At 47.5% G+C, this 17453-nt stretch overlaps 8 protein-coding genes across 8 annotated transcripts; 2 read left to right on the top strand and 6 right to left on the bottom strand.

Moving 5' to 3' along the window:
- Positions 1 to 285: 285 nt before the first annotated feature.
- Positions 286 to 1503, bottom strand: GLAREA_03490 (uncharacterized protein; the record flags this gene model as incomplete). The annotated part of the gene is made up of 1 exon (XM_008083743.1): positions 286 to 1503. One exon carries the CDS (start codon positions 1501 to 1503, stop codon positions 286 to 288), a length of 1218 nt encoding a protein of 405 aa, XP_008081934.1.
- Positions 1504 to 2408: 905 nt separating this feature from the next.
- On the top strand, positions 2409 to 5383 carry GLAREA_03489 (UDP-Glycosyltransferase/glycogen phosphorylase; the record flags this gene model as incomplete). The annotated part of the gene is made up of 7 exons (XM_008083742.1): positions 2409 to 3139; positions 3187 to 3309; positions 3359 to 3472; positions 3520 to 4281; positions 4328 to 4800; positions 4861 to 4991; positions 5045 to 5383. 7 exons carry the CDS (start codon positions 2409 to 2411, stop codon positions 5381 to 5383), a joined length of 2673 nt encoding a protein of 890 aa, XP_008081933.1.
- A 260-nt stretch (positions 5384 to 5643) lies between these two features.
- Positions 5644 to 6414, bottom strand: GLAREA_03488 (uncharacterized protein; the record flags this gene model as incomplete). Its single annotated transcript, XM_008083741.1, has 1 exon — positions 5644 to 6414. One exon carries the CDS (start codon positions 6412 to 6414, stop codon positions 5644 to 5646), a length of 771 nt encoding a protein of 256 aa, XP_008081932.1.
- A 363-nt stretch (positions 6415 to 6777) lies between these two features.
- On the bottom strand, positions 6778 to 7008 carry GLAREA_03487 (uncharacterized protein; the record flags this gene model as incomplete). Its single annotated transcript, XM_008083740.1, has 1 exon — positions 6778 to 7008. The coding sequence occupies one exon, from the start codon at positions 7006 to 7008 to the stop codon at positions 6778 to 6780; it is 231 nt and encodes a 76-aa protein (XP_008081931.1).
- A 413-nt stretch (positions 7009 to 7421) lies between these two features.
- GLAREA_03486 (PEBP-like protein) lies at positions 7422 to 8133 on the bottom strand (the record flags this gene model as incomplete). The annotated part of the gene is made up of 3 exons (XM_008083739.1): positions 7422 to 7816; positions 7865 to 7936; positions 7986 to 8133. 3 exons carry the CDS (start codon positions 8131 to 8133, stop codon positions 7422 to 7424), a joined length of 615 nt encoding a protein of 204 aa, XP_008081930.1.
- A 2649-nt stretch (positions 8134 to 10782) lies between these two features.
- GLAREA_03485 (uncharacterized protein) lies at positions 10783 to 11428 on the top strand (the record flags this gene model as incomplete). Its single annotated transcript, XM_008083738.1, has 2 exons — positions 10783 to 10945; positions 10995 to 11428. 2 exons carry the CDS (start codon positions 10783 to 10785, stop codon positions 11426 to 11428), a joined length of 597 nt encoding a protein of 198 aa, XP_008081929.1.
- A 662-nt stretch (positions 11429 to 12090) lies between these two features.
- Positions 12091 to 13713, bottom strand: GLAREA_03484 (Cloroperoxidase; the record flags this gene model as incomplete). Its single annotated transcript, XM_008083737.1, has 5 exons — positions 12091 to 12888; positions 12936 to 12979; positions 13127 to 13141; positions 13191 to 13580; positions 13629 to 13713. 5 exons carry the CDS (start codon positions 13711 to 13713, stop codon positions 12091 to 12093), a joined length of 1332 nt encoding a protein of 443 aa, XP_008081928.1.
- Positions 13714 to 14916: 1203 nt separating this feature from the next.
- GLAREA_03483 (uncharacterized protein) lies at positions 14917 to 15801 on the bottom strand (the record flags this gene model as incomplete). The annotated part of the gene is made up of 1 exon (XM_008083736.1): positions 14917 to 15801. The coding sequence occupies one exon, from the start codon at positions 15799 to 15801 to the stop codon at positions 14917 to 14919; it is 885 nt and encodes a 294-aa protein (XP_008081927.1).
- Between the last annotated feature and the right edge of the window lie 1652 nt (positions 15802 to 17453).

Here is a 17453-nt window from a genome sequence, read left to right as displayed (position 1 = left end):
GAGGGGGAAAAGTGCATGGATTGTCAATCGTTGTAAGTCGTTTGGTGGCAACTGTAGATTTGTGAAGGAACCTCATTGACTTGGAGGGTTTCGACTTTAACAGTCAGTAGTGTGTAAGATTGTCTAGGGCGTGAGGGAATATGTTGTTCTTGTTTCGACGAATCGACAAAGATGTTAGGTCGGCTTTTCATCTACTCCATACACTTTCTTCAAAGTCACTATCAATTTCCACACGCAATCGGAAAGAACGGTCAAATCACAGATATAGATTTCCGAACCCCATCCTCACTTCCCAACCCCCTCCTTCCCACCCCCCACCTCCTCAGCCCTAACAACCTTAACCTCCGGCCCCTCAATCCTCTTAATCTTCCTCCCTTCCCACCACATCATCACCCCCGCCGCAAGACTAACACCACACCCCAACGCAATAAACAACCCCGTACTCCATGTCGGCCGATCAATCCTATTATAAACCCACATGAACGTCGCGAGCGCAACCTGAAACAGCGTGTTAAGCACCATCATCCAGACCACAAAATCCAGCTTCCACAACCGCGTAGGCGGCGCCACCTCCCCCGTAAACGTAACCCGTTTATCCATACCCAGTTCCAAGTACCGGTCTTCAGGCTCCTCATACCACATTGGCGGACGGAACCACGCTTTATTCTGCTCGCAGAGACGGGCCATGGCATATCTATTTTTCTTGACGCGGATCTTCATCATCCAGTAGAGATCGCGGAAGCGCCAGGGCGCGAGGCCGAAGCCGGTGACGCAGAACAGGGCGTTGAGGATCTGGGAGTCGATCTCGAGCCATTTCTTGCGCGGGGAGTCGTTGCTGTCGGCGGAGGGGTGGTTCATGGCGGGCGCGGCTTTGAGGAGGAGGAAGAAGAGCATGGCGCCCCAGGCGACGATGTTGAGGCCGTAGATGGTCATGAGGAAGCCAGTTGGGGTGATGAAGAATTTCCAAAATGCTTTGAGGCCGTTTACGGTGGCTTTTCCCCAACCGTGTTTCTCGGAGGTCGCGGATTGTTCGAGGAGAGTTGGTCGTCTGGCGATGACTCCTGGTCGTGGTTCAGGAGATTTGGCACTGGTGGTTTGCTGGAGGGCGACCGGGAGTACAGGAGTGCCGGCCTCGTCGATGATTACGGTTCGTGCACTATGACCATATTCATCGAATTCGATGTTTTCTCCTCCTGCAATCGGTTCTCTTAATTCAGTAACATTTGGTGCATGGGCTATGACCGTCCCGGTCGCTGCCCACATTCCAGGCGGGGGATTGAAATTGATGAGGGTATTGGCGACAGAGACCGAGGCTCCTCGAATCCTACCCGTAACACCATTTCCGCCCGAAGTTGAAGCTCTTCGCATTCGAGCGCTATTCGAATCCCCTCGAGGTCGGCCTGTGGCAGGCAAGCCTTCTGAGGGTGGTGATTCTCCAATCTGTCCGGACTCGGGTTCCCCTCGTCTACTCTTGAGAGTTGCAGGTCCCTCATCTTCAGCCATGTCGATAGGAGACTGTGCATTGGACGTTTCTTTGGGAACCTCTCAATAGATTCTCAATATTCCCTTGCTCAACGTCTCTCACATCCAAATTTCGACGTTGTGAAGAGTATCCAGGGACCAGAAAGCATTATCTCTCGCGCCAGAGCCATCGAAACTTTATTTCGACGGCGTCGAAGATCTCGCGCCATTGCTAGACTAGCGGAGGGCCAACAGCGATAATGAATGTGAAGAGGCATCTTCAGTGACAACTAATTGTCTGCATCGTGGGCAAAACAGTGTTTACATTCCTCCATGCATCACGGCCTTCGGTTGCGAATTCGTCACCGAATGACCGCAACTTGAATGTCATTTTGAGGATGTGTGTTGAGTCGGTGCTCGGATGAAATGGAATGCCAAACCCGACGCGAAAAGCTAACCTTTCGTCACCCATATCGGCGCGGTCGGAGATGTGTAAGGCGAGTATTTATTTGGTTCGGAACTTAGTAATCCTCGCATAGGGCATCGGTAGCTCCTCGTCCTCGGCTGCCATGTAGCATCTGATGTATGCATGTGGCCCTGCAAAGTCCGATTGCCCAAAGAGGCGGACATCGTTCTCTGCACCAACGGGACGAGCGCAGCAACTTCCACAAAACCATGGACCCTTTCAAATTAGAGGTCGGCGTTTATGTGCCTGGGCCTATAATCTTCAACTGGGCTTTTTCCAGACTGGATGAATAAGCCTGACCGCATTACCGCGAACCGCGGCCGACCCATCAAATTAAGCTCCAAGACCATCATGATCCTTGTTGACATCAGAAAGTTTATCAGGTTCGGATAGCCTGGAATTTCTCCACAATGAACAAGACTTGATACCTTTAATATTTTGGAAGTTTTCAAGATCATTTTGAACAGTTTCTGAACTCGAAATGACGAATGTTGAGACCGGTAATCTCGGACGAGTCAATACCGCAGGCGCAGAATTTGGCGATTTTCACGCCCAAGCAGAAGTGACCCATGATGGCAGAGCCAAGATAAACCTTCACAACTTCAAGCTCGAAGCTAATAAGCTCATCTCACAACGACTTGTGGACAGTCCAGTGTGGAAAATTCCAATTGGTGAACATCTCACCAAAAACAACAAGCACCCAACCAAGGAATTCAAGAACATATTATCGAAATGTACTCATACGCCAAGGATAAATATCGCCATCTTCATCGTCGGGTCGAGGGGTGATGTCCAGCCGTTCATTCCTATTGCACAGATTCTCTCAAAGGCACCGTATAATCATCGAGTCCGGATATGTACGCATCCGGTATTCAAAGGGTTGGTGGAGGAGAACGGCCTCGAGTTCTTTTCTATCGGAGGAGATCCTGCTACTTTGATGGCTTATATGGTTAAGAATCCGGGGCTGATGCCTGGTCTAGAGAGTCTGAAAGCGGGTGACGTTGGGAAGCGAAGAGCGGATATCTCAGAAATTCTCGAAGGGTGCTGGAGAGCCTGCATTGAACCAGGAGATGGAATGACACCTGCGACCAGAGAAAGCATAGAAGATCCAAAACAGCAATTCATTGCTGAAGCGATCATTGCGAACCCTCCAAGTTATGCACACATCCATTGCGCCGAAAAGTTGGGAATTCCATTGCATATGATTTTCACGTGGGTTGACGTCGTTGGCAATTGAAGACGAAGACTGATATTTGTAGCATGCCCTGGTCGCCCACTCAATCATTTCCACACCCCTTAACTTCTTTCGACAGACATGATAGTGATCCGAATCTGGCGAACTATATCTCATACACAATGATGGAGCTTCTAGCTTGGCAGGGGTAAGTCTCTGAAGATGCTAGATTGCGTTGTGCTGAGGTGTAATATTAGACTTGGAGACGTTATCAACAAGTTCCGTATAAGAACCCTTCGCCTTGACCCGATAAGTCCTTTGTGGGGCCATATGCTGCTCTCGAGAATGAAAATACCTTTTACATATGCCTGGTAGGTCGATGTTTTGTCACTCGTTGTCACTGCTCTAACACTTTCAGGTCTTCGGCACTAATTCCCAAACCTGCGGATTGGGGACCTCATATTAACGTCACCGGCTTCTCCTTTTTACAGCAAGCTTCATCATACCAGCCTGCAGATGATTTAGCGGAATTCTTGAAGGCTGGGCCTCCTCCAGTCTACATCGGATTTGGCTCGATAGTCGTAGACCATCCAGAGCAATTGACGGCACTAATTTATGGAGCCGTGAAGAAAGCGGGTGTTCGAGCTCTGGTGTCGCAGGGTTGGGGAGGGTTGGGTGGTGACAAACCACCAGAGGGGATATTCTTGCTTGGAAACGTACCACACGACTGGTTGTTCCAACATGTTTCCGCAGTCGTACATCACGGAGGAGCTGGTACAACTGCTATTGGTATCGCTCTCGGTAAACCAACAGTAGTTGTCCCTTTCTTTGGAGATCAGCCATTTTGGGGCGCGATGATTGCAAAAGCGGGTGCAGGACCAGAACCGGTACCATTCAAGAAAATGACCGAAGACTCTCTGGCTCAGAGCATCACCACTGCTCTAAGCCCTGATATCCAGGCAGGTGTGAAAATTATGAGCGAGAAGATAGCTAAAGAAGACGGTGCAGCTGAAGCTGCGAAGACGTTTAGTGACTCCATAGACATGGACTCGATGAGATGTCTTGTCAGCCCAGACAGAGTCGCTGCCTGGCGGATCAAGAATACAGATATCAGATTAAGCTTGGCGGCCTCATCCGTTCTGATTGACGAAGGGTATCTGAATATTGGTCAACTAAAACTGTAAGCGCAATGGTCGAGTGAAAAATCCTAGACTAATATGCCGCAGGGTCCGTCACAGAGATTGGTATATTGACGAAGGGGCCACAGACCCAATCACTGGCTTAATAGCGTTCGGCTCAGGCGTAGCGACAAAATCACTCTCCCTCATATTCGACTACGAAAATTCGCTCTCGAGAACCATCAAGAAGAAGCGTGCGACGCCCGCGGACGCGGCGAAACAAGCCTCTTTATCATCAACTGATGCTCCTCCAGAACGGAGATACTCCGCTTCATGGGACGTTCCTGTAACCCAGAACCCGGTCACAAAGGCGCTTACGTACCCGCCTGAACGATTGGAATTGTTCGCCGCGAAGCTGGCAAGTAAGACATATGACCATAAGGCGACCCCAAAGCGGACGAAAAGTGGCTTGCATCTCGTAAACTTGGGAAAACCAAGTGGCAAGGAGCATGGCGTTGCGTATGAAGCTGCACATGAGACGGGTGACTTTGGTAAAGGGGTTCTAGTGACTGGACTTAGGAGTGAGTTTTCTCGTCAACGGAGAGTCTATATTTTCCATGGATGCTGATGAATACAACTAGCTCCCGTGTTGTTCTTCTACAATTTAGCGAACGGTTTCCATAATGCTCCCAGCTTTTGGCTAGGAGACGAGACTGTGAGAAGGCGAGATAAAATCACCGGATTTGGTAGTGGTGTTCGGACAGCCGGAAAGGTACTGCCTCTTCTCCACGAAATCCATTTCGTTGGCTAACGCAAAATAATTAGGAATTCACATTCGGCCTCTACGATGGCTTCACTGGGGTAGTGACCCACCCTTACACCGGCGCTCGCAAAGATGGTGTGGCAGGTTTTGCAACTGGCGTTGGGAAAGGCCTTGGTGGTCTTGTCTTAAAGACATGCGCTGCTGGCCTTTCGTTGCCTGCGTATACATTGAAGGGGGCTGAAAAGCAGTTCGAAAAACGGCGCAATAGACCCTTGGTAGCCAAGCTGTTAGCTATACGCATCAGACAAAGCTTAGCGTCTTTTGAGAGCGTAACTCAGCAAGAGAAGGATGAGATCATAAAGAGGTGGAAAGAGCAAGGGTTCGATAAAGGGAGCTTTTGAGAGGCCGAAGTGAGATGTTTTTGAGATTTCGTGATGCGCTTGTTATTTGAGCTCGATCGGTGTTCGAATATACCATGTGGAAATAGTCTTTGTATGCGAAGGATGAGAAGGAAAGCCTGGATTGGATTAGATAGTAATGTAGAGAGAATGCGTCGATAAATACCTTTTCCTTGCAGTGTTATGGAACATCTCTTCTTCTATGGGTAATTCCTTTGATAATCGGCTGTTTTGGGTGGTACTGCCCACTGGGTGCCACAGTGTCAATTATCCTTCAACTCATTCCAATCATATCCAAAGTCACGCTCATACTCCCTTCCAGCAGCAATCTTGACGCCTCGAAACGTGAGGTTTTCATCGAAGTACTCACACCCAAAAAACCCCTCGATAATCATACCTCTAGGCTCCTTGAAAGTCATCGCGTACGGGTTGATCACCTCACGCTCACCATCCCCCTTTCCCTCGCCACGCCATATATACATCCACTCCGCATTTTCCGTCGACGGCAAATCATCAGAGTTGATCTTCGCAAATTCCGGCGTAGGACTTCTTCGTTCCCACAAACGTGCATTGTGATACTCCTCAGAGTAATCGTCGTATTTGCGCTTTTTAACTAGCGATTTATGTTTCGCTGCACCAAAGCGCATGATGCCTTGAATCAACCCGATATCGAACTTCGCGAACATATGTTGGCGGTGGGCTGCTGGTTCGATGAAGATTTCCATCCACCAAGGACCGCCTTTGCCGTAAGCATCTTCGATGGTTTTGCACTGAATACTGTATTTGCCACGAACGTCCCAGCTAATGCCTTTGTTGGCTAAGCGGAAAACTGACAACTGGTTTTGTTTCTTTTCTTCCACTGCTCTCTTGCGTAAGATATCCTTTGCTTTTTCGACTCGCGTGTCAAGTTCTATCCAAACAGAATTCTGATAGAAGTCATCTTGAGACCTTGCTATGATATTCATGTGTTGATGCTTTTCTGTCCACATGGGGTGATTTGGTGGGAGTTTATACTCGGCCCATTTCAAGCCCATCCTGCGGAGGGAGTCCCAAAGAACGAAGAAACTAGTATTCTTTTCAGTGAGGAGTAGATATGGCTTTCCGGTCCAATTTCGCGGATCAGGTGCGAAAGTCTCCTTTACAAAGCGCCACCCGGCTTCCTGTATCTTTTGTTCGTCTGATAGGCTAGGCCACTAGGCGTCCTGCTTGGCCTTCTGCTTCTCCATGGCCTCTTTGCAAGCCTTGTTGTTTTTCTTCTTATATTCCTTGATCATGGCTCTCTCCATATCGCTCAATTGTTGTGTGAAATCGGCCCGCGGATTGTCCCTCAATCGCGTCTGGAATCCCCAAAGCGTGCGTCCGGATATATCGAGGCCGCGGAAGGCACATTGCGCTTTTCACCATTTCAAAGGCTGAGATTCCACGACTGGCTGGTTCTTCAGAATGCGATTGTTCTTTCTGCGTATTGGCTCGAGGAGGGGTAGATACTTTTGAACGTTATTGTGGTAAGAGTGACCTTCAATCTTCAAGCCTTCCTGGTTACAGAATACAATGAAGTTTTGTACTTTGGCAGTCAGCGCAGGGAGTACACTATCGTATATATAGCCATCGGATTCGCTTTCGGACATTTTGTAAGGGTGGTAAACGCTCTAGACAGTACAGTGACGGGAGAAGCCCAGTATTGCAAACGCGGCTAGTGTGGTCTCGCGGACTATGAGGAAACAAGCGGCGAATATTGGCCAGTGGATAAACGTATGGGGTGTTTACGACTAGTAAGCTTTCCAAAGTGATATAAGACGATGGATTAAAACGGCAGTCCGAACAGCATCGGAACGAGTAAATATGATGGTGGTCAGTGCTTGGTCTGAAACCAACAGGACAATCACACGAACCCACGTGACTATCTGCTGTATCATTAAATTCTTGAGCAGCGAGAATTGGAGTTACAATAGTCGCTTATGAATGCGGAGAAATCCGTCTACTGTGTACATGTATTGAACCTTGACATATGTGCAACCTTATCAATTCCCCAAGCTACCAACTACGCACCATTAACCTGCAAGAAATAATTGGCTCGAAGCAATGGACCAAGCTTTGCCTCAGTGGCAAATGCTGTGATATTGAAGTTTAATCTGCTGTTGATGGTGGCAGTCTGCGAGGCGGGGACCTTGAAGTTATCTGGTTGAGCATAAAGCAATTCGATGTAGTGATGGGGCCACGCAGGTTTCTCGGCTGGTGGTGCTGGAGCGAAATAGGAAGATGGGCCGGTGGCTGTTGTGGTAAGTTGATAAATTCCATCCTTTAAGGTTGTAGCAGATTTGTATCCAGTAAGTAGTCCGTGAAGGACAACACCTCGGTTCTTGTTGGAGCCTTGTGGCGGTCTAAAAGAGTTAGTCGGCTGATATGCAAATTTGAGTTCTACCCACAAATCGATGTCTATTTCACAGTCAGCTTGATTGCATTCATTGGGGAACATGTTCTTACCAATCATCACAAAGATATAAGTGCCGTTGAGAGGACCGTCAGTTGTCCCCAGAATTGGTGCTTTGCCAGTGTCTTGCTGATTGTCAATATCATATTTTCAAGCAGAAAGCTACCAACTTACCTGCTTTTCCCAGACTCTGTCCAGGAGTAAGTGTCTTCGATCCATACTTGACAACAAGATTTGTGGTGGTGTTTGGAAAGAAACCTGGAGGTGTTTGCGCCAGCACAGTGCTGGCAGCAAGCAGAGAAAAGATTGTTGAGAAAAGCATTTTGAAATGGATACACAGGACAATTCAGAACCGTAGGTGCAATAAACTATGAGTTACTGAAGGGAATGGATAATTTATACCCCGCGATATTCGCTGCCAAGTTTGCCCGTATGGCCGACCAAGGGGATAATCCCCTCCAATCCTGACGTGATGTCTGGATATCAAGACCATAGGACAAAACAAATGATACTTTAGATGAAATTCAACTCAGCCTGTAAATTCGAAATTGTTTCTGCTGATCGTTGAAGAGAATAACCGATTCGGCACTAGCCTTGCCCCCGCGTGGCTCAACATTCAGCCTCCAAGTGATTGGTATGGGCCAACAAACAAAATGAGTACCCTCATGAAAGTATTTGCGTCGTTGATTGAATATCAACGGAATAAACACTAAGAAGCCACTGCTGTAGAACAGTAGAAGAATAAGAACCGTGACATAGGCCTCGTCACAAGCGACTTGACTTCTAGTAAAAGATGAGAAACAAGTATCTGAAATCACTACACCGTCTGATCAAGCAACCGCTATCGTTCTAGTCAAATTCTGATTGCTGCTGGTGCTGAACCGCCAAAGCAGTTTTCAGCACCATCAAGGATAGCATGTCACAACTTCGCCATCTCTACGAAAGCAGGACAAAAGAATCCCGTGACAAGAATGGACCTCCTCGTAATGGAAGAAATGAAACTTTGACGTCCTATGGCAGGATAAAAGGTGGGCGGCTGTATGAATCGTGATGAAAAGGAACATGTGGAAAACCTTGGCCAGGTCGGCAGTTGGATGATCACGTGCATGGTTATTTATAGACAACAAGGTATTGAACACAAGTCTCGGGACTCCGCCTTATCTCTTCGTCCGTTCACAACATCACCAACACGACAAATGCTGGACCTCAAGATTCCACGTCACCGCCATTCCAAATTCGACCATGCATGAGGGTATAGATTGGCAGAGTTGCGAGCTTCTCCCGGGATTCGGGGTCAGCATGACGGTGAAGCAACTTATCAGCCTTGCAAGCGATGGCTTGCGTGGAAATGCAATGCTCACGTCCTGTGCGACATATCTTGATGTAAGATGATGTTTCTGGAGCCTTGTCAATGGCTTCTAAAACATTCGCCTCGGGCGTTATGCTGCCTGGTCCTGCATGCATGTATCAGTTGGCTGGCTACATATTGACGGCACATCATGAGATCTTTGTGTAACTACCCTTCTTTTCCAAAGACTTCTACACTCAACCTGAAAGCATTTTTTGAGTATCAGATGATGTGCACAACCTTTTTGGCTTCAAGTGTGGCAAGCTGCAGATTTGCTATATCTGATGTTTAAGGTTCATGTTCATATTTGGCATCCCATTCGGCCGGCGACAGTCTGATGTCTGTAGTCGTTGGTTATGATTGGATTGCGAGAAAGAACGATGTCTTAAGTCAAGATTTATAGCTGTACTTCAGAGTATCTGTTTGCCTTCTAGCTAATTATCACAGTCTTCAAGTATTGTGTGAGCCGCTGAGCACCTTTTCAGCTCCTTTCTGGTGCTGCGATATTTGTTGAGTACGCATCGTCAGATAATCATGCGTAGAGCCTCTACTGGCCGAATAAGCGTTACGAGGTTTTTCATTTGTTCTAGGAACTTTTGCCTCTACATTTTATATTTTCCACTTTCAACGCATCGTTCCACCATGCATTAGTTCGCTCGTCCGTATAGTTTTGTGTCATAATTTCAAGTGGCGTTGGCCAAAGTACTTTTCATGTTATGCGGTCTTCCAGGCACATTTTGAGACTTATTCAGATATCTCGGTCTAATTACTCTTCGTATGGTCAAGTTTTCTGACAACGATGCGGTCAGTCCCGACTGAATATGTTAGTTGTGAGGCTGACACCTGCATGCCAACGCCATATTCTGGAGCTGATTGACCCCGGATTCTTTCTTTGGCATCATTGGTTCGTTTCAAAGAAGGCTTAGAACGAATATTGGTGGCTGTCATGCTAGCCATAATTCTTTCAGATAGTGACATACGAAGAGCTACTTTGACCTACGGAATTTGAAGTAAGCTTACCGTGCTAGTTTGCGTTTACGTCTTTGTAACACCTTGCTTTCTGCTTGGGTTCACATTTCATATTGCGAACTGGTTCTATGGCAAACTTATCGGGTTCTTACTTACCAATATACGCCACATAAACGACACTTTTCAGACTCAGAGTATGGCTGTGTATCAATGCTGGCGTCGGAAAGCAGAATAGAGTCTTAGACATACCGCTGCTAAGAATTTCCATGCAATATTCCGACTGGAGACATTGGCATCTCACTGTAAGCCATCGATGTACCCGCTCAGCCTTACGATGTTTATGTCTCGTATTCATTCAAGCCAATGAATAGTGACATGGCTTGGAACACGCCAACTGAAAGGTCCGATATGTGTCATGCGATGGCAAGTGATCGTTAGGTCGAACTGAATACGGGTGGTATGGCTTGAAAATGCAGCAGTGATCTGACTCTAGAAGAAATACTTAAAGCCATGGTCTTCCCAAGCAAAACCTCTTCATCCTTCCACAATCACCACCACCACCATCATCATCATCACCACCCATCAATCTACACACTCTTCACTTCTCAAGACATCTCAATAACTTTCACTTGAATCCAATTCAAATCCATCAACATGCAATTCTCAACCGTCTTCAGCCTCACAGCCTTTGTCGCTTCCGCCCTGGCCCTTCCAACCGGCACAAACCCATCTCCATATGGAACCATTATCTTCAAAGGAGCTGCCAACGCTCAATATACCCTCAGTGTCCCTCTCGATGGCTCCGAGACCTTCACCCGTAAGTCACCTTCCCATAACACAAGTCCATCACTAACAAAACCACCCAGACAACGCCCTCTCCATCTCTTCCCTAACCTCCACCGACATCAACGTCCCTGCCCAATGCACCCTCAAGACCGTCGACTACACCCCCGCTCTAGTCGAAGGTCCCGCCCGCACTTGGGTCGTCGGTCCTCCCCAAACCGTCATCTCCATCACCTGCACCAACGGCTCCACTCCACCTCCAAACAGCATCACCATCGAGTTCCAAGGCGCAGACCCATCTCTCGGCGCCAAATACTTCGTCACCGTCCCCCTCAACGGTCAAGTCGTACCAACCAACAACGTCCTCAGCATCTCGACCTTGGTCTCGAGCTATCCGATTGACAGCAAGTGCACTTTCACTTTCGTAGATGGCCATGCTGCGTTGGCGAAGATTGCTACTGATAAGTGGGCTGTGGGACCTCCACAGACTATTATCAATGTCAAGTGTGTTGCATAAGCGGATGATGAGAGCGATTTGTCATTGTGAGAGTGAGCAGCATATGGATTTAGATTGGAAGCATGGTTGTGTTGGAGTTGAATTTGAATTTGGATTTGGGGTTTATGATTATGATTTTATGAGTTAACTTAATACGCTCCTTATTAGCTAATAGTCAGATTGATGTTTGCAATTTTAAAGTCGGAAGAAACTTTGCCTTTGCTTAAATAGTTTTTTCCCTTTTGACTTTTTGAACTCGCCGCTATGACTTTTGGTCAAAGCTTTGGGTTGGAGGAACAACAAGCAGATAGTTGTTGACGTTTTTAGAATTCACGGTATACCTGCTGAATGCTGGGAGATTGCTCTATTAAGTTTTTTCATAGAATAATGGTGGATTTGGTGGATATTAGTTGACAAAGAAAAAATGCATAGGTATCGTTGTCTCCTCTCCGTTGACTTCTCGCTTAATTTTGGTGTTTTGAAGAAATTGTGAGGGCTCAGGGTGTCAGCGACATCTGATTCAAATCCACAAATAAGGTTAGATCTTGGCGAGATCGGCATAATAAAGTGAGACAGTTTGTACTATTACTTTGATTTAAAGCTAATGTACCGACTCTCATCACCAGAAAGTGTAACAGACAAGAACCACAACTGAGGCCCCCGAAACAAACTCATGCTCGATATCAAAAGGGATTACGCTTTCCACTCTTCTGAGGTCTCGCACCAGGAAACACGCTATTCGGCTCAAAGACCGCCCTTCCAGCCGGCAAATTAGGACAATCTCCAAGCAAAGCAAGCGCAGGATTAAGCAGCGACGTAACAAGACCCAACGCCGAGCTCAACAACGCACCCGAAAACACATTCGACAAGAACCCCGGAGTCTCAGCCTTTACAGCTTGTGCTAGAAAACACCCAAGCTTCACAGGATCCTGAAAGTCCTCAACAGCATTCACGAGACCCCCGGAGATATCGCCTAGTGTAACACCCGCAAACGAGTTCACAGTCCCCGTGTTCCCGCCAACTTGACACGATTCCGGCCACGCAAGACAGCGTTGTGCGCTACTGACAAGGAAGTCCTGAACAGTCCACTGATCATCCGCCGCTGCTTTGTAGTAGATATCCGGAATACGTTCATGCCCGTATGTATACGTCAGATTCCCATCCGCGTCTCGGCTATAGGACCAGAGCGACATAAAGCTCTCGGGTGAGAGATAGCCGCGCGGGTGTTCGGCCAAGTGGTTCGCGAGGATGGTATAGGCGAGCATGTGGGCGCCGAAATTGATGAAGAGGCCGGCGAAGGGGGCTGAGAAGTAGTTGGGGTTTGTGGAGATGGAGTGTTGACGGCGGTTTAGGGCGTGTTCGGCGAGGACACGGGGGGTGATGTTGCCGGAGGGTCCGTTACGGAGGAGGGCTAGGTCGAGCAGTTGTTGACCGAATTCGGGGTAGGATGCGCAGTTGGAATTTTGGCTCGGTGCTAGCCACTGGGGGTGTTAGTCCGGATGAGTGAGGGATTGGGGGATGATCTTACATCGCCGCGGGTCATGGAGGCGTCGGCTTCGATGTGGTTGTGGCCTTTGATTATCTTGGTTAGCGTTATTCGACTTAGGAGGTCTTAAAAGTAATTGTATTGCAGAAGCAGACTTCCTTATAACTATTACAGGATGTTTTCGAACGTAACATAAAGGTCCAAGACGAAATGCTAAGCGAGTATCAACATACCATAAGCACAAATACCTAAAACCATTAGCATCTATCACTTCAACATTTCACACCCCCTACTCACCCGTCTCATTCCCCAACAAACTCCCCAAAATCGGAATCCCATTCGTATCCTTACTATGAAACCCAATACTAAACCTTCCCGTCAACGGATCCCCATCAAAGAGCACCGCTAACGCATAGAACACCGCCGCCGGTCCAGCATCAAAGTTAAACGCCGCTTTCAACCCGTTAAACACATCGTTACGGCCGATGACGCCCGAGCGAGAGATGTAGCCGTGGTTTGCGGCCGCGTTGAGACCCGGACAGGGACCGCGGATGTCGTTGGGTCCTGGTGGTGCCCAGGCGTGAACGCCGGTTGTGGAGATGCGTTGCGCGATGGGGTCGAATTTGGTGTAGAGACTGTGGTTAGGGAGACCGGGGTATTCGGGGAAGAGGGTTGGGTCGGTTTGGCCTGGTGGTGGTCAGTTGATGGGTGATGGGCGAGGGAGTACGGACTTACGGTTGAGGATGGGAGCAGATTGGTGGAGGCCTGGGAAGGCGGTTGCTAGTATAGGTAAAAGAGTGAAAAGGATTTTTGAAAACATTTTGAAGCTTGTGTTAGCTCTTGTGAGATGTGAACCCTCTTTGTTGTGGATGGAAAAGAATTGATAGAGTGAGATGGCTTGAAGAAAAGGAATCTTGGTTAATATCTTTCCCTATTCACTACTCGGCCGTAATACCTACATGACGATTTGATAGGCGGCATTTTTGATTGTGTCAGTCCCTGATGCTTTGGAATTTTGGTGAATTCAATGTATAGCCAAGTAAGGAGCGATGACTTCTGTATTGACCTCCTTATTAGATACTTGAGCACAATACGATGGCTCGGATAAACTGGCACTATAAGACCAAAGCTTCCACTAGATTCTCACTAATATTTCAAGCTATACTCTTTCATACATTCAAACATTTTAAAGCGAAAGAACTGGTCGATATAGACACTACTATCCAGCTATTAGCGGTCAGAACTTAACAGACTAATAAGCCACAGATTTGCTCAATCGATAAAAGCTTTTCAAGCTCTGTTACTTACCGTATAAACTCACCGTAATACCGTAACATCAACCTCTTCCACCCAAATAAGCCCTTCCAAATAATCCCCTCCACCCAAATCCTCCTCCCCCCTCCCCTTACTATATTCAGCAATCCCCCTCCCTCCCCCCAACTCCCCAACTCATCCCATCCTTCCCCAACTCAAATCACCGAACCACCGCCGTCGCCTTCACAAATGTAACATAACGCTCAAAGTCTAGACCTACACACCGAATATCGATGTGCTTGTCTTTATCACGTGCACCCCCAAAACGGAATACGAATCCTCGCTTTGCCTCGGATAACGTCATCGGTCCGTGTCCTCGAAATCCCCTGATCGACCACGCCGCAGCAACCACCCATGCAAGGTGTGATCATGGGGTACCGTGTCATTTCGGGAGAATTGTCATGGAATTGAAAGGATGGAATTGTTTTATGTCAAGACATGGTGTTTTGAAATTGGGGTTTGTTGATGATGAGAGGGGAGAGGGGGAAATGGGATAAGGGGAATTTAGACGATCAGTTTGAGTATGAAGGATGAAGAATTGAGAGCGCTTTGTTAAGTATTTGTTATTGTTATTAATATTGAATTGTTATACATATATTTTCTTAATAAATGCAATAAATCTCGCTATGTCATTTTTATATCACCGCCAATGCAAGAATATCATAATCATCAACTCCTCGCGCCATGCCCAAATATCATACATATGCGCTTACATCAACCCAATGAACGCAAGAACAGCACCAACAACCACACTGACACCTGGAATAACAAGATCGCTAGCAGAGCTTGCGCTTGTCGTAGCAGCTGCCCCAGCATTCGAAGTAGCAGCTGCCGCTCCTGTACTTGCAGCGCTGGCGAGAGACGAAGCGTGGCTTGCAGCGGATGCAGTAAGGGCGGAAGCCTGGCTCTGAAGAGACGCAGAGACGGATGGGGCAGCGGTAGCAGCGACACTGGTGAGCGAGTTGAAGCTCTGCGATGCTTGGCTGGCGATGGAAGCACCATTTGCGCTGGCTTCCGAGGCAAGACTGGAAGCTCTGGACGCAGCATTGCTGGCAAGACTGGCTGCTCCGCTGGTAACGGTTGAAAGGGCTCCTGCTCCTCCGCTTGTAATAGTAGAGAAGACACCGCCGGCACCGCTGGTAACCGTGGAAAAAACGCCCCCGGCACCACTGGTGATTTCGTTTCCGATAGAAGCTGCACCGCTGGTGAGGGAGTTGATAGCTCCATTTCCACCACTTGCTATCTCTGTTGCAACTGAAACTGCTCCGCTGGTGAGTGTAGCGATAGCACCTCCAGCTGCAGATGTAATTGAGTCTCCAATGGCTCCAAAGTCGACGGTTTGACGTTTGCCATATTGTGCCTCATATCCCTCGTTCAATGCTCTGGCATTGACAATAGCATCGCGAGCGGCGATTTCTGCGGCAACGACGGCAGCTTCGTAACCTTGACGCTTCGCCTTCTCAGCGATTTCTCCGCCGGATCGTTTGTCGAGGGTGTCTGAAGCTCTTCTGAGGACTGCGGCGAGATCGCGGTCCCAATCGAGGGCATAGGAGGAGCTGGCAAGGGCCAAAACGACGACTGGTGTGAACTTCATGATGACTTGTGGATTGGTGGTATTCGTAATATGGTAGAGGATTCTTGATTGTGGATTGACAATTGAAGTGGATCAAGTATTTGGGAAGGATGAACCAGAAATCAGCGGAGCAGCAGGAGTTTATAAAGAAATCATGTTGATGGCGAAGTCAGTCCGCCGCGCATGAGCGTTCGGCAGTGCAGGGGACGAATTACGACGAATTTAGCTCAGGGGTCGCCCTCGGTGAACACAGGGGTTCAAAGCCACCCGCTAGTTTGTTGCTGCGCTGACGACCATCATCCGGGACCAGCAGCCAAGCCTTTGTGATTGAGATTTTCCTCACATCTTCCGCTTTGCGTGCACAATTCGAAGACAAAGTCTGGTAATGTGGTCATCGACGAATGAGATGCTGGTTACGGTTCCATTGATGGGAGCGGCGGGGGATTTTGCTAAAGTTTCAGACTCAGCCACAAGGCATAAATCTGTGAATCCTCGGTGCATGGATTTGACATGTCTGAATGGGGAAAGCTGACCTCGTGATACCCGAATCTGGTACCCGTGGCATGCTGTCCAACATAGGAAAGGCGTGATGTATGCTGTGTATGGGTGAAGCTATTCAAAGAATCACATATCCAAAGCAAAGGCTGGATATGTGTTGAAATGGGGTCATTCATAAGGCTATAGGATTACCAACTGCTTCATCTCAATGCAGAGCCTCCTGAAGTACCAACAATCGACCAAAGCTTGTGTAGATATAAGCTGCATATCACACTACCTGTTAGAAGTTTCAAGTGTTGCACAATCCCAGTGTTTCGACAAAAACAACTAAAAGCTGACAAGTATCCTTGGCATCACAAATTATGAGATTCAACCTTGGCATCTGGTGGAAACTTTTTTCAGCACTAACCTACCAAAATCCGGGTCGTAAATCTCACTATGCATTTACCCAAAACACAACAGTAAATCAAAATTCCAAAAGCATTTGCATTTTACTAAAGCACTACATTCCCGCCACAATTCGAAATCTTGCTTGCTCTCCCCACCACCTAACAACAACCCGATTCATACATGACCCTAAAACCTCCACCTACAACAATCTGCATAACTAGCTCTCCACCCAAAATCCATCAACAGCCTTGCGTAAAAGTCGTTTAGGTGTCGAATCAAACAGTATTGCGAACAACACAACGTGTCGAGCTCCACAAAGCCGGCAACGCAACGTAATGGGCTTGAGCTTTACGAATGTGGCTGATGCGGGTACACATGTGTTTATTTATGGCGAGGCAACGACACTAATGGACGTTAATCAACCTTGAAACAATGGATTTTGCGTTGCTTTTCAGGATATTAATTCCGTTTTGTTTAAGTATTGGAAGATATTTAGTGAAATTTGTATTCGAGGACTTGTCGTTTGATTATGAGTGAGTACAGTTTTATCACGTGACGGTCCTTGATTCTGAGGTCGTGACATGTTATCGTAACTTAGTTTAGTCTTATTTCGTCTTGGATGATGTGTTTGGTTTACTTGTATGATGTAATTACAATATAATATCTTCAAATGGTACGTTATTATAGGAAAATTTCTGAAACCAGTACACTCATATTATCATAAACAGCTAGACATACAGAAAGCTATCCACATAAATCCCACAACAACAAGAAGCGTACATTCG

Source organism: Glarea lozoyensis (genome assembly GCF_000409485.1).
Source record: "Glarea lozoyensis ATCC 20868 chromosome Unknown GLAREA2, whole genome shotgun sequence".
Lineage (NCBI taxonomy): Eukaryota > Fungi > Ascomycota > Leotiomycetes > Helotiales > Helotiaceae > Glarea > Glarea lozoyensis.
Note: the sequence above shows the minus strand (reverse complement) of the source record. Positions and strands in the feature narration are given on the sequence as shown.